General features: G+C 44.7%; 1 protein-coding gene across 1 annotated transcript; it reads right to left on the bottom strand.

The window, feature by feature from the left end:
• Positions 1-7478: 7478 nt before the first annotated feature.
• LOC136494071 (two-component response regulator ORR6-like) lies at positions 7479-8600 on the bottom strand. The gene is made up of 2 exons (XM_066490211.1): positions 8190-8600; positions 7479-8062 (listed from the first exon to the last, which is right to left on the bottom strand). Exons 1-2 carry the CDS (start codon positions 8413-8415, stop codon positions 7776-7778), a joined length of 513 nt encoding a protein of 170 aa, XP_066346308.1. The 5' UTR covers positions 8416-8600; the 3' UTR covers positions 7479-7775.
• Between the last annotated feature and the right edge of the window lie 5036 nt (positions 8601-13636).

Below are 13636 nucleotides of genomic sequence, written 5' to 3'. Positions count from 1 at the left end.
GCTCCCAAAAGATGGACTTCTTCTTCCACATGGGTGCATGTCCATTAGCATCTTTGGGAACAGATTCACTGCCTTGTCCCTTTCCAAATACTACTTTCACATCCTTGACCATTGCGAGTACATCTTCCCCGGTTCGGTTATGAGGCTTCTTCCGGTGGTCTGGCTTACCTTTAAAATGCTTCCCTTTCTTTCTTACTTGGTGGTTCAAAGGAAGGAATCGACGATGGCCAAGGTACACGACCTTTCGACATCTTTTCAAATATATACTGTCAAGGTCATCAAAACAATGTGTGCATGCATTATATCCTTTGTTTGTCTGACCTGAAAGATTACTTAAAGCAGGCCAATCATTGATGGTTACGAACAACATTGCTCGTAGGTCAAAGTGTTCTTGTTTGTACTCATCCCAGACACGTACACCTGGTTTGTTCCATAAAACTAGAAGTTCTTCAACTAATGGCTTCAGATATACATCAATATCGTTTCCAGGTTGCCTCGGACCTTGGATGAGGATCGGCATCATAATGAACTTCCGCTTCATGCATAACCATGGAGGAAGGTTGTAGATACATAGAGTAACTGGCCAAGTGCTATGACTAGTGCTCTGCTGTCCAAAAGGATTCATACCATCTGTACTTAAGGCGAACCTTAAGTTTCTAACCTCATTTGCAAACTCTGAAAATTCTCTATCTATCGCTCTCCACTGGGACCCATCAGCTGGGTGTCTCAGCATATTGTCTACCTTACGGTCTTCTTTATACCACCACAACAACTTTGCGTGGTCTTTATTTCTGAACAAACGTTTTAAGCGTGGTATTATAGGAGCATACCACATAACCTTGGCAGGGATTTTCTTTCTAGGACGTTGTTCACCCTCGACGTCACTAGGATCATCGCGCCTGATCTTATACCGCGATGCTTTACATACCGGGCATTCATCCAAATTCTCGTATTCATTGCCATGGTAGAGGATACAGTCATTAGGACATGCATGTATCTTCTGGATTTTTAATCCCAAAGGGCAGACAACCTTTTTTGCTTCGTACGTAGTGGTGGGCAATTCATTTGGCTTCGGAAGCATCTTCTTTATGAGGTTTAATAAATTCCCAAATGCCTTATCGGATACACCATTCTTTGCCTTCCACTGTAGCAATTCCAGTGTTGTACCCAGCTTTTTTTGCCCCTCTTCGGCCATCGGGTATAGCAACTTCCTATGATCCTCAAGCATGCGCTCCAACTTAACTTTCTCTTTTTCACTTTCCCATTCTTGTTGTGCATCACGAATGGCATCGCCAAGAGCATCACCGAGATCATCTTCTACCGCTACCTCTTCTTCATCTCCCCCCATTGTAGTATCATCAAAGGCACCATACTGAGCAATAATGTCATCAATGTCTAAATCTTCTCCTTCACCTTCTTCCATCATGACCCCGCTTTCTCCATGCTTAGTCCAACATATATAGTTTGACATGAAACCTGACTTAAGCAAATGTGAATGAAGACTCATTGAGCTTGAATATTCCTTTAAATTCTTACATAGGGCACATGGACAGCATATGAAACCATCCCGCTTATTTGCCTCGGCCACACCTAAGAAATAGTGCAAGCCCTCTATAAAGTCTTGGGAGCGACGATCGGTATTGTACATCCAATGGCGTGACATAATCTGTATTACACGACAAATTATGAAAACCTTAAACATAATTAAGTATTTTATTACACAACATAAATGACACACACACGGTTGATTAATTAACTAAGCCTGGCTACAACGTAAGCAATCCCAACTATCACTAAACAAACTAAAACTACAATGCACTTCAGTAACATAATTATTTTGTGATCGTACGCAACTAAAACAGACAAATCATTCTTCTGTTGAATATCAATAAGCTTCTCCTGCTGGCTCACTGCCTCATCAGCAGCATCCGCTACCTCAAGCGCACCCAAATTCTGCACGTATGTAGCATAATCTTCCTCCCAGTACCAACCATCGCATCCATTGCCCTCCCACTGAAATTAAAGCCAAAAAATATTTAGTCAAAAATATTCAAGAAAAGCAGGTCAATTAGCCATAATTATAAAATGCGTAAGAAACTCACATCGCGATCCGGGCACTTGTAGAAAACACGACCCTTGTTGGGTCCCTGTCTCTTGACTCGGTACTCCATCACAATCTTCTGCTTACACTTGCCGCAGATAATGAGAGGGAGTTCTGGCCTCAGTCGTTTCGCAACCGAACGAGAGGCCGAGGATCCAGTAACAGTTGTCATCTACTTTCTATACTTATTTTTGCAAACTAGTGTAAATTTCATATTTTCAAATATCCATCAAATTATAGCTCAAAAACATGTTTCAATAAATAACCATCCGTACTAATTGACCTTGCTTACGTGATCATCTCGACGAGCATTTCTCCACCGGACGGCACCGTACTTGGCCAAGGAAGAGCTCTGATTCTACGAGAAATGGAACACGGTCTTTCACGACCGTTGCCGCTCTCCCTCGTAGAATCAAAGCTCCTCCTTGACGTCCGTTACCGCTCGGCAGAGAACATGCTCGCCGACATGAACACGGTCCGCAAGTTCAACTAGTACGGATTTTCTACAATTTTCTAACAATTTTCTAAGTTTTTCATTTCATGGAAAAATTAATTCTAAGATCACGTAAGCCACCGGGGACGAGAATGGCGCGTGCTCCAGCGAGGACGAGCGAGGCGTGATTTTGATGAACTAATTTAACTTTTGTTTATCCAAACATATATGCAAATCATCATGTGATTTTGAGCTAAAAATGACATATAAAATCATAATAAAGTCCAACATATAAAGTTACACATGCATCTACATCGCAAAATGAGATAAGCTACTGATAAAATATAAGAGGATTAAGTTTGTTACCTCCAAAATCGAAGAGCAACACCAATGGAGGGGGAGAGTGCAAGAACAACAGCAAGCTGAAGAACAGAGGCAGTGAGTTTGAATAATGGAATGGCTCAGGCTCGGGGAGGAAGAATTGAGCAGAATTATAGGCCGGGATAATTAGTCCCGGTTAGGGGACCAAACCGGGACTAAATATTAATCTTTATTCCCGGGGCATAACCCAAACCGGGACTAAAAGCTTTAGTCCCGGCTGGTATTATCAACCGGGACTAAAGGTAAACCTTTAGTCCCGGTTGGTAATACCAGCCGGGACTAAAGATCCCTGCCCCGCGGACGACCGTTGGGCAGGGACCTTTAGTCCCGGGGGCAAAAAATGCCGAGGCTAATGCTAAATTGGGACATCGTTCTAAAGTTTGTTCTCTAGTAGTGCCTGTAGATGGCGGTTTCTACAGAGCAGGGTTTGATAAACTTCGCATAGTACTTTTCGCGATCGACATGGCAATGGTGCTAGCGCTACACCTGGTGTACCAGGTACGTATGTTTGGACATTTCATTTCTATTAATATTCTTCACAGTAATATATAAAACTCTTTTTTTTCTAAAAAAAGGTATGGCGGGTTTTTTGGAGGCCAAGGCCAAGGCGGTGCAATGACCGTTCCCGACGCGGCTAGAGGCAGTCAGGCAGTTCTTTCGGTCCCTTCTTGATACCTTTTGGGATGTACTCATGATACTTGGCTTGCTTATGAGTCATCCTTCGTGATGGCATGGTGATACATTTGGCTTCGTACTCATGGTTTGATGATAGTCTTAGTTAGAACTTATAATCCTTGGGGCATATGCCCCTATGTGCATCACCGTTGGATGCAGTGATGCACATGGGATACGTTTTTCTTAGTTCGAAGGTTTTGTCTCCTCCGCTGTCGTGCTTAATTAGTTCGGTTGTCGTTTTAGCATCGTCAAGGTTAGTAGTCTTCGGTTGAGAGAGAGATGTCCTATTTTGCCACTGTGATGTACGAGCTTGATACCTTTCGGATGTACTTATTATGATACCTTAGCTTGATTGTGAGTCATCCTTCGTGATGGCATGGTGGTACATTTGGTTTGCTACTCATGGTTTGATAATGGTCTTACTTGGAACTTATGATCCTTGACTGTGTTCCTCTGTGATGATATGGTTGAGATATGGTTATCAATGATATACTTGATGATGTATGAGATGACCAGAGCTATGATATCCTTGTATGAGATGTGCGGGCGTGCAGCGCCTCGGCCTCAACACTAGCGAACAGCAAGACCGCATCAACTTCAGTATTCTAGTGGTGATTGCTCCCCATGTACTTTTGGGCCAGCCCAAGCTAATTGCACTTTGCTCATTGCACTATGCCTCTACATAATGTCTATAAAGAGCACGTAGCCGCTTGGGCCCCTTCACGTCAGAGGCCTGGAGCGGCCACCCTGCTCGCTCTAATATCCTATAACTGGTTATAGGGGAGAAGTAATAGGAGATCTGGTGGAGATGCTCTAATCTCTCAAAAATTATAGGGAAAGTAGATCCTACAGGAGATCTGCCGGAGCAACCTAATCTCCTATATTACAAGATTTTTAGGATATGGAAGGAGATGGGGAATCTGGTGGAGAACTAGAGATGATCTAATAACCCTCCAAAACTAAGTGTTCATGTCCATGTGACCTCTGAACTAATATGGTTTGCACTTTGCTTCTGCTTACTCATTCAGTTCTATAAAAATATCATTCTCACTTCTCGAGAAATCAAACACTTTCAACTTTCATATTGATTGGCATGAATTCATCCGCACCCAAAAATCAAATTATAGCTCCCTTGTGCCTCTAGAATGAAGAAGGCAGTGGCCAATTTTGTGCTCTTGATAGTAAGCTTCATCAAAGAAATCTCTTGGCGGTAATAGGCTTTCCTCCTCCAGCACCTATGACCGTCCTCTTGGTTTTGATCAGCTCCTAATAAAATCCGCCAAGTTTCTTATATAGCAAATATGACATTAGATTCACCATTAATCCACAATCCACTAACATGTTACTGGCCGGTCCGCCGTTAATATGTCCCTTCACATGCAATCGGCCTGTTCACTTGGTCGTAAACGATCGTAAATTTCTAGCCAGAACAGTATTTTTCTCTCACACCAAACCAGCCAGCAGTAATAATCCACGATCGTATACGATCGTTTCAGCCCCAACCGAACAGGCTGAATGGCTTAAGGTGATGGACCTGCAAGCCCACCCACATGGGCATGGGCGAGCAGTCACCAGTTGCGGCGGAGCAGACTTCATGACCATCCCCTATTCCGGCATAACCATAAATAGTATCAGTAGATAGATTCTCAAATATATTTTCATGTTAAACTTATTTGAAGATATGTATAAATGTTGTAAATATTTTCTGCAAACTTAGTCAATCTTAAAAAAAAGTTTGATGTACACGAATCTCGTAGCGACACTTTTTATGTTTAATCATAAGCAGTAGTTAATTAGTTAGTCTAATTATAAGCATATGGTCGATGTGTAAAAGTTGTTGGAGCGGTACTTGTATTCCACGTCTTTTGGCACGTCGTTGGTTTGCAGCCGCGGACAGTTATATCGCTATGTGAAAGAAATTGGATGGATTAGCCAAAGAATTAACCAAAAGGACTAGTCAAATTTACCGATTCGCTACTCTCTAAAATAGATTTGACAAAAAAAAATACTAGAACACACTCCACGAAACTATGTAAAACCAGGACTCTCCATATTCAAAAGTGCCAGTCCATCAACTAGCATCCAATCAACAAAGCATGCATTGGTAGCCGATTAACAAAGCATGCATGCAGGAAACGCCGACCGCGCCAAGAGGTTGAATAGCTAGCGAAGTAGGATATCCAAAAGCAGAGAGCGAATGAGGTGGGATAGAGAGCTACTAAATTTGGAGAATTATTTATAGAGTGTGTTGGAGACGTATTTTCTTTAATAATAATAGCCAAATTTACCTCTAGAGAAGGATTTGGCTAATCTCTTGAAAATAGTCTTAGGATGCCGTCAATTCGGTGGCATGCAGATTGCAGAGGCAGTTTTGGTAAAAAAAAAAAGTCAAGAACTCCGATTCGGTCGGACGATGCAAATCAAACGGGGATACCCTTAAGAGTGAGAACGAGGAGACCTAAGGGTCCAGTCCAGCTCGGTTTCTAGAACGCGCTTGCTTGTATGCGTGAAATGAAATGAAATGTTTCTGCGTAATAATGAATTGCAGACCAATCCCTTCTCCCGTAAACAATTCAAAGAAAAGTCCAAGTCAGACTCTCATGATTTCTTCTGAGACACTCTCCGTTTGGAACGCATTCCAGCTTCTACTTTGTAATTGGAAATAGTGATCTCACTTGTTCCTAATTTATTTTCACAAGAGTGATACAGGTAGTTATTTTTCTTCTGTAATACTTACTCCAGTCTTTTAGAAATATTGTTCTGATGGATGACAGAAATAACAACAGTTCGTTGCACTAATGTGGGGTAAGCCGGAGTCGAAACCCGCGGGAGGTACCGAACTCAAATGCTTGCATGTCCCTGCCACACACTTCTGGCGTGGATTATTCTTCGATCAACAAACGCACAAAGAATTGGCTGCCCAGCTTTGACGTCGTCTTCTAGAACGCGAAAAATTCAGATCGATAAGATCCGGGGCTGTCCTGTCCATGTCCATGTCCAGGTCCACCAGGCCAGGCCTGACCACACCACCAAACAGTTGCAGTACTAGCAGCTGCCGTGTGCACACCGATCGGTTCGTCAATCACGCGGATCCTCTCGGGATCCTGCTGGTTCCGGGCTACATCCGCTGCAGGCCAGGCCCAGGGTCCCTTTTGCAGAATCTGCCCGCAGGCCTGTCTTTACTATCGTATCCTCCGGAATAGCCCCTTGACTTTTCGTTTACTTTCGCCTCCCTATTTTATTTTATTTATATTTGATTTGCAATTACACACCGTACTCGCATTAGACAACAACAGCTCACCTAAGACAGGCGGCACTACTCTACTCCCGTATTAGGAGCATATAATAAAAATAATATGCTTTGCCGATACTCTACTCCCGTATTAGGAGCATATAACAAGAGAGGGATAACAATCTTCTTTTCGATTTGATTCGCACAGCCTATCGTGCTTATATACAAATACAAAATCATGGCAGGCGGGGAGGGCTGATTGATTAGCAGACAACCAGGCAATTATTTTCTCAGGGCTGGTAAGAGTCAGAGAGGAGAGGAGATCGTGCATGAACCGTGACCGCCATCCATGTGAATTGAGAAACGAGATGTTTCCGAACAAGAATTGGTTATTGGTTGGGGGAAGAACTAGTGGAACTAGTGTGTGTGTGTGTGTGTGTGTGTGTGTGTGTGTGTGTATAATAACAATAATATAACTGTTAATCCTGATACTGATGTTAATAAAGAGGAAAAAGAAACAGATGCTCTGATCTTGAAACGCTTAACCGGTTTTCTCGGATGCCATTTCTTTTCAACTGGTGAGTGAGGCCTGAGGACAGGGTTCTTTTCTTTTTTGCGTGCCTGGGGGGCATCTTTTGCAGCAGCAGATCATCACAGAGGGAAAAGAACAGCAGCAAATGCTCTGCTCCATCAATCCGCGTTCCATTCCTAACATAACTTCGTTCCTAAAGCTAAGTCTGCCTAGGCGCCAAAAGTCAGCTTCTTGTTTGAGGCGGCGGCGGCGGCAGCAGCAGCAGCAGAAGATCTATGTCCAAGAAAGAAGGAAAAAATGGGGAAAAGAAAGAACAAAAAATGGATCCTACTAACTCCTAAGAGTACGCAATCAGATCCTCCCCGCAGACGATGATACACCGGCCGGGCGGACGGCCGCAGGGGCTGGCTGGCTGATGAGATCATCTGATCCGGCTGCAGAGGCGGGAGACGTCGGAGGGGCGGACGGGCTTAAGAAGGAAGTCCTCGGCGCCCTCCTCCAGGCAGCGGGTGATGCGGTTGGGCACGTTCTCCGACGACATGATCACCACGGGGATCTCCCTCAGCTCCGACGACTCCTTGACGTGCTTGAGGAGCTCGTACCCGGTCATCCCGGGCATCCAGTAGTCCGTGATGATCATGTTCACGTCAGGGAGCAGACCCAGCGCCAGCAGCTCCAGCGCCCGCGTCGCCGACTCCACGGTGGTCACTGCAAAGAGATTCGAGACGACAGTCAGTTTTCATCCTCAGTGGTTCGTTCGCCGCCGAGCAAATCGGAGGCTCGTCAATTCAATTAATCAATCAATCGAGCAAGAGGAGCTGCATGCTCTGCTCACCTCTGTACTTGGAGCTGCGGAGGATCTTGGCGATGACGGCGCGGTCGACGGAGCTGTCGTCCACCGCCAAGACGTGCTTCTCCTCCAGCTCCAGCTTCAGCTCCACCTCCACCTCCACCGCATCCACCGGCACCACCTTCCTGTCGCCGGCCTTGGGCGACGCGACCTTCGGCGCCGGAGCCGGCGCCGGGGACGGGGACACAGACGGAGCAGCAGCGGCAGCCATTGCAATTTGCAGAGACAAACAATCCAAACTCCAACGAATCTTCCTGTGCCGGGATGTGATGCGATTGTGGAGCTCTCCTCTTGCTCTTGTTCGTGCGAGCGAGGGAATGAATGCAGGAGCAGGCAGACAGGTGCGGTTGCGGCGAGGAGGTGGAGGCGCGGCGGGCGTGTATATATACAGGTGTGGAAAGGGAAAAGGGAAGACTCGGCAGCAGCAGCGGATAGCAAGCAGGAGATGTGGTGGTGGCGGGGGAATTAATAAATGCGTGGCAAATCCTGCGAGATCTCAGAGGGGATCCGAGGCGCGCGGATCGAGTAAGAGGAGAGGGCCCGATCCGCTGGGGGCCATGCGGCGGGGCCCGCGCGGCGATCCGCAAGGGATTTTCCTGCCTCGCCTCTCGCTGTCGACGCCTGTCACCCGGAACGCCTTGTTTTTTTTTTCCCTTCTCCTTCGGCGGTTTGGCTATTCCTTTTCCCCTGGCGTTGGTTTGCGTCTTCAGATTCTGGTGAGATTTGCGTGCATGGACCACGGATCCTGTGTGTTGGTGCCGCTTCGCTTTTGCATGCCGAGCGACGCTTTCTAGGTGAGCTGTTGGCAAATCTCCTCGGATTTCCAAAACAATTCTCCTTTATTCAAGTACTCCTCTTATATGGTCTGTTTGGATACGATCATACTCGTACGCAGGAGCTGATTGAGTTTAGTTTTTTTTTTGTTTTCGTTTTTATTTACAATTCAACAAATAAAGGTGGGTGTGAGCGGATCAATTTCGAAGTGACCGTAGAAGGATACGCAATGTCGCGATCAAACGTGATCGGGCCACCGGATTGCCCCGCGCCCTCGTTGATCTCGAGAGATCTCATCCGCGCGCGCCGAGAGCAAGGGTCACTTCACTTGGCTCTTGATGCGGTGGTTTGGTTTGGTTTCGCTGCGGGGGCTGGGGCTGCGCGCCGTGCCGCGCGTGGACCATGCATGCATGGCACGGCGGCATCGTGTGTGCAGGCGATCGTGATCGCGATAGCCTGCCAGCCGACACTGGCACTGAAAGGGGCGCCGATCGCCCCCGCTCCGTAATGCACGGCTGCACCGCACTGCCCGTGCCCGGCTGCGGTCGCGACACGATACGCCGCGCCGAACGTGCTCCGCTCGCTCGCTCTCTGTGGGTCTGTGGGGGTGGACTGGGTCCACCGGGACCGCGGGTGGGTTGTGGTGGCCGCCTGGCCGGGGCGGAGCCGGAGTGAGAATTGGGGAGATCCGCATCCGCTGGTCCTGGCAGCGTATGCGTATCCACCCGACTGGACGTATATGAATGACTGATGATGAATGTCAAGGCTGTGCCCGATTTCCGATCTGGGTGGGGTACTAGGAAAGATCGTCTAGTTGCGTCCAACAGTGCGATCCTGCACGGCTGCACTGCGAGTTTTTGTAGTGCGATACCGACACGCAGGCAGAACACGGAGCTGAGCGACGTGAATGCTCGTAAAAAGGTTCACTCGGGTTTAAAAAGTACTATTGTCAATATGTTAGGGCTCGTTTAGTTTGCAAAATTTTTGGCAAAACGGTATTGTAGCACTTTCGTTGTTATTTAGCAATTAGTATCCAATCATAGTCTAATTAGGCTTAAAAGATTCGTCTCATGAATTTCGTCTAAACTGTGTAATTAGTTTTATTTTTTATTTATATTTAATGCTTCATGCATGCGTCCAAAGATTTGATGTGACGGAGAATCTTAAAAAATTTTGTAAAATAAAGTGGAACTAAACGATACCTTAGATGTTTTGCGTCTCATCTATCCCTCTCTCAGTCCTCTACTTCTTCTGACTCATCTATCCATCTTGCCCTCGTCCTGTTCTTTAGACATACGAGGGTGTTTGGTTTCTTAGTCACTCCTAAAATTTATGTCACATCGAATATTTAGATACTAATAAGGAGCATTAAATATAGATTAATTACAAAACTAATTTCATAGATGGAGGCTAATTTGTGAGACGATTTTTTTAAGCCTAATTAATCTGTCATTAGCATATGTTTACTGTAGCAACACATTGTCAAAATCTTGGACTAATTAGGCTTAAAAGATTCATCTCGCAAATTAGTCACAAGTTGTACAATTAGTTTCGTAATTAGTCTATATTTAATACTCTATACATGCGTCTAAACATTCGATGTGACAGAAATTTTAGGAGCGCATGTAGGAACCAAACATGGCCTATATTGATATATAGCCCTGTTCGCTTGGATTATAAGCCGTACTTTTTCATTCAATGAACAATATTTTTCTCTCACAACAAATCAGCCAACAATACTTTCAGCCAAGCGAACAGGACAATAGCTCTAGCTTTGAGATCTCCGTTGATTCTATAATTTATAGACTAAACTAAGGTGGCTTAAGCATTTAACATGTATGCAACCTTAGATCTAGGATTTCTTAGAGTTAAAGTTTACCGGCTACCGGAGTTCTTAGAGTTAACATGCCAGGTGACGTTTTTAATGTGGCCAGTCTCAATGGGGATTTCATAGAGTTTTATGGACATTAAATATGCTGACATGGCACTGTCTTGATGAAGAGAGAGAAGATAAAAGTTTTATGGGAGTAGAGAGAGTTTCATGGGGATGAAACTCTTCTGCACTGTTTTCAAAATATGGGTGTGTTGGAAACTGGGAGATGAAACCCCCACTGAGACTGGCCTTAGACTCGAATTTGATTTGATTTGGACCTCCAACTTGACTGACACACCCACATCAGTCTTCTCCATCTCCTAGCCTTTGTCCAATAATTGTCTTCGAAGTTCCTAAGAATCGTAACATCATTTGATAGCAATCTATTAATTCTCACAATCATGAAAATAATAGGAACAAGTTCACTTGGAGATTAAATTGCCTTGCTCGAGCTCTAGTAATTGGACCTTGCATAGCCACTTGAGGAGTGCATCCAAAGAGAGTGATGTCCTCCTCTTTCTCCCCCATGTTTGAAATACTAAAGCTGGGGTTAACCCAAACTCAAGAAGCAACTCAAGTGCATTGTTATTTATCGTCAACTGTGTTAAAAATGACCAACAACTCTAGGCATCAGCTCAAACTTTCACAACTCTAAAAATATATATTTACTCAAGCGTAATAAAGATCTATCTTTTTCTCAAGTGCAACCATAGGTAGTCACCAGGTTCAATTTTAACTACTTTTCTACCTTTTACTACCAACAAGCAAGCCTATATTTTTTTAATTCATTTTTTCAATGTTTTCCTTGGTTATTCCATGCATTTGCATAATAAAATCAACACATTTCTTAGCATGGTTATATGCGTGCTCACTAGTAGGTAAAGTCAATAGATCAATAAAAGATCTTGGACTAAATCCATATACAGCCTGGAAAACAAGACTTTTATTCTTTTTTGAGTAGAGGGAGTGGACAATAGTAATGCTATCTAAAAAGACAAACATTTACAAGTTGCTTTACTAAAAAATGTCAACCTATACACGACGTGGGGGCAAAATAAAATGTTCCACTAACATATATTCGTATTAAAAAGTGTTTTTAAGACGGCTTTGACTCTGTGCAGCTGGCAAAGAGACACTGCTCCGTTAAATTAATGGCTCGACAAAACACACAACCCTACAGTTCGCAGGTCTGCGTATTCACTAGAATAGAATCCCGGCCGTGCAATTGGTAAAACAAAACAAAAAATGCAGAACAATATACGAAGAGCTACTCCTCACAAATCTTTATTTGGCGCGCTTGTCTTGTCTCCTCCCATTTTGAATGGCCAACGAAGCCGAGATGTCCAGTCGACGCCATTTGACATCAGCAGGAAACGGTGGCAAACAACGGCAGCGCTGAAATAATCTCGAAAAAAGAAGTAGTATACGCTCGAAGTGGTCATCGCCTCGCAATTATTCCGAATCCCGTGTGCGTTGGTGTGGTGGCATCTCACATTCTCGCGGCCGATGCCAATGCCGACGCCGATCCGATCCGCTGGCGTCAACCACGGATCCCAGCGGATTCGATCTTCGCTAGCTGCAGAAACTTCCCACCTGACCCCGTTGAAATCCGAAGTTTTTTCCAAAACTCCCAACCACCGCCGTGCGTGCCTTCCGTGTCGTGCAGACGGCAAACCTGCATTGACCGGCCGGACCCGAGACCCAAATTATTTTCCTTTCACTTTCTCGCGCTCTCAGGTGGTGGCCTGTGCTGAGTGCTGTGCTGTGTCTGCTGCCTCCGGTCAAAGTATAGAAGAAGATCAGAAGGAAGGAACGTCAGAAAATGAACTAGAATGAAATAAAGTAAAAGTAGGAGGGAGCTTGTGCATCACTGCTCTCTGTTTGCGCACTGTTCTGAGGTCATCCGTATCTCACTCACATGGGGTACAAGATCTTTGTGCCATGACGTGCGTTGCAGTGGTTAAAAAGGTAACAGTCGTAGTAAAAGCATCTACTAGTTCGTTGTTGCTCGGAAATTGAGCCCCCGTTTGCTTCTATAAGTCAGGTGATTTATTAAGTTAGTCCTTGTTTAGTTCCACTCAATTTTCAAAAAGTTGCTACAGTACCTGTCACATCGAATGTTTGCGGCCTGTGCATGGAGCATTAAATATAGACGAAAAGAAAAACTAATTGCACAGTTTGGTGGGAAATTGCGAGACGAACGTTTTAAGCCTAATTAGTCCATGTTTAAACACTATTTGCCAAATAAAAACGAACGTGCTACAGTAGCCCCCAAATCCAAATTCCTACAACTAAACAAGGGCTTAGGTGACTGAAAACTAGTGACTTATAAGTTATGTCTGTTTGGTTGTAGATGACTTATAAGCTCATTAAAGATGTGGGCCCCACGCGAAAAATGATGACTTATAAGTTTTAAGCAGGAGTGAACCAACTTAAAACTTATAAGTAGGGGTGACTTATAAGTTGGTGGTGTTTGGCAAAATAAGTCATTTTTTTTACTTTTTAACTTATAAGTAGATGACTTATTTAGAACCAAACAGGGCCTGAAGCTCTCTTTTGCCATATTGCAAGCACAGAGCTTATTAGTGCTGCCAAGTGCCAAATTTATATATTGTCAGGTACAGCGTAAGGCAAATAGACAAATGCCATGATGCACACATCCTGTACGCAGATATGGCCCATCACTCCACGAAAGACGAACGCTATTGAGGGAAGCATGCACTGACCGGAAAGAAGGAAAAAAAAAAAGAAAAACATGTCCAAGCCGCCGCAGCAGCACCCGGTT

The sequence above is a fragment of the Miscanthus floridulus genome, chromosome 11 (genome assembly GCF_019320115.1).
Source record: "Miscanthus floridulus cultivar M001 chromosome 11, ASM1932011v1, whole genome shotgun sequence".
Lineage (NCBI taxonomy): Eukaryota > Viridiplantae > Streptophyta > Magnoliopsida > Poales > Poaceae > Miscanthus > Miscanthus floridulus.
Note: the sequence above shows the minus strand (reverse complement) of the source record. Positions and strands in the feature narration are given on the sequence as shown.

Coding starts and splice junctions, on each gene's coding strand:
- LOC136494071 (XM_066490211.1), bottom strand. CDS start 8,415: ATGGCTGCCGCTGCTGCTCCGTCTGTGTCCCCGTCCCCGGCGCCGGCT. Junction 8,063..8,189: donor CCGCAGCTCCAAGTACAGAG/GTGAGCAGAGCA, acceptor ATCTCTTTGCAG/TGACCACCGTGGAGTCGGCG.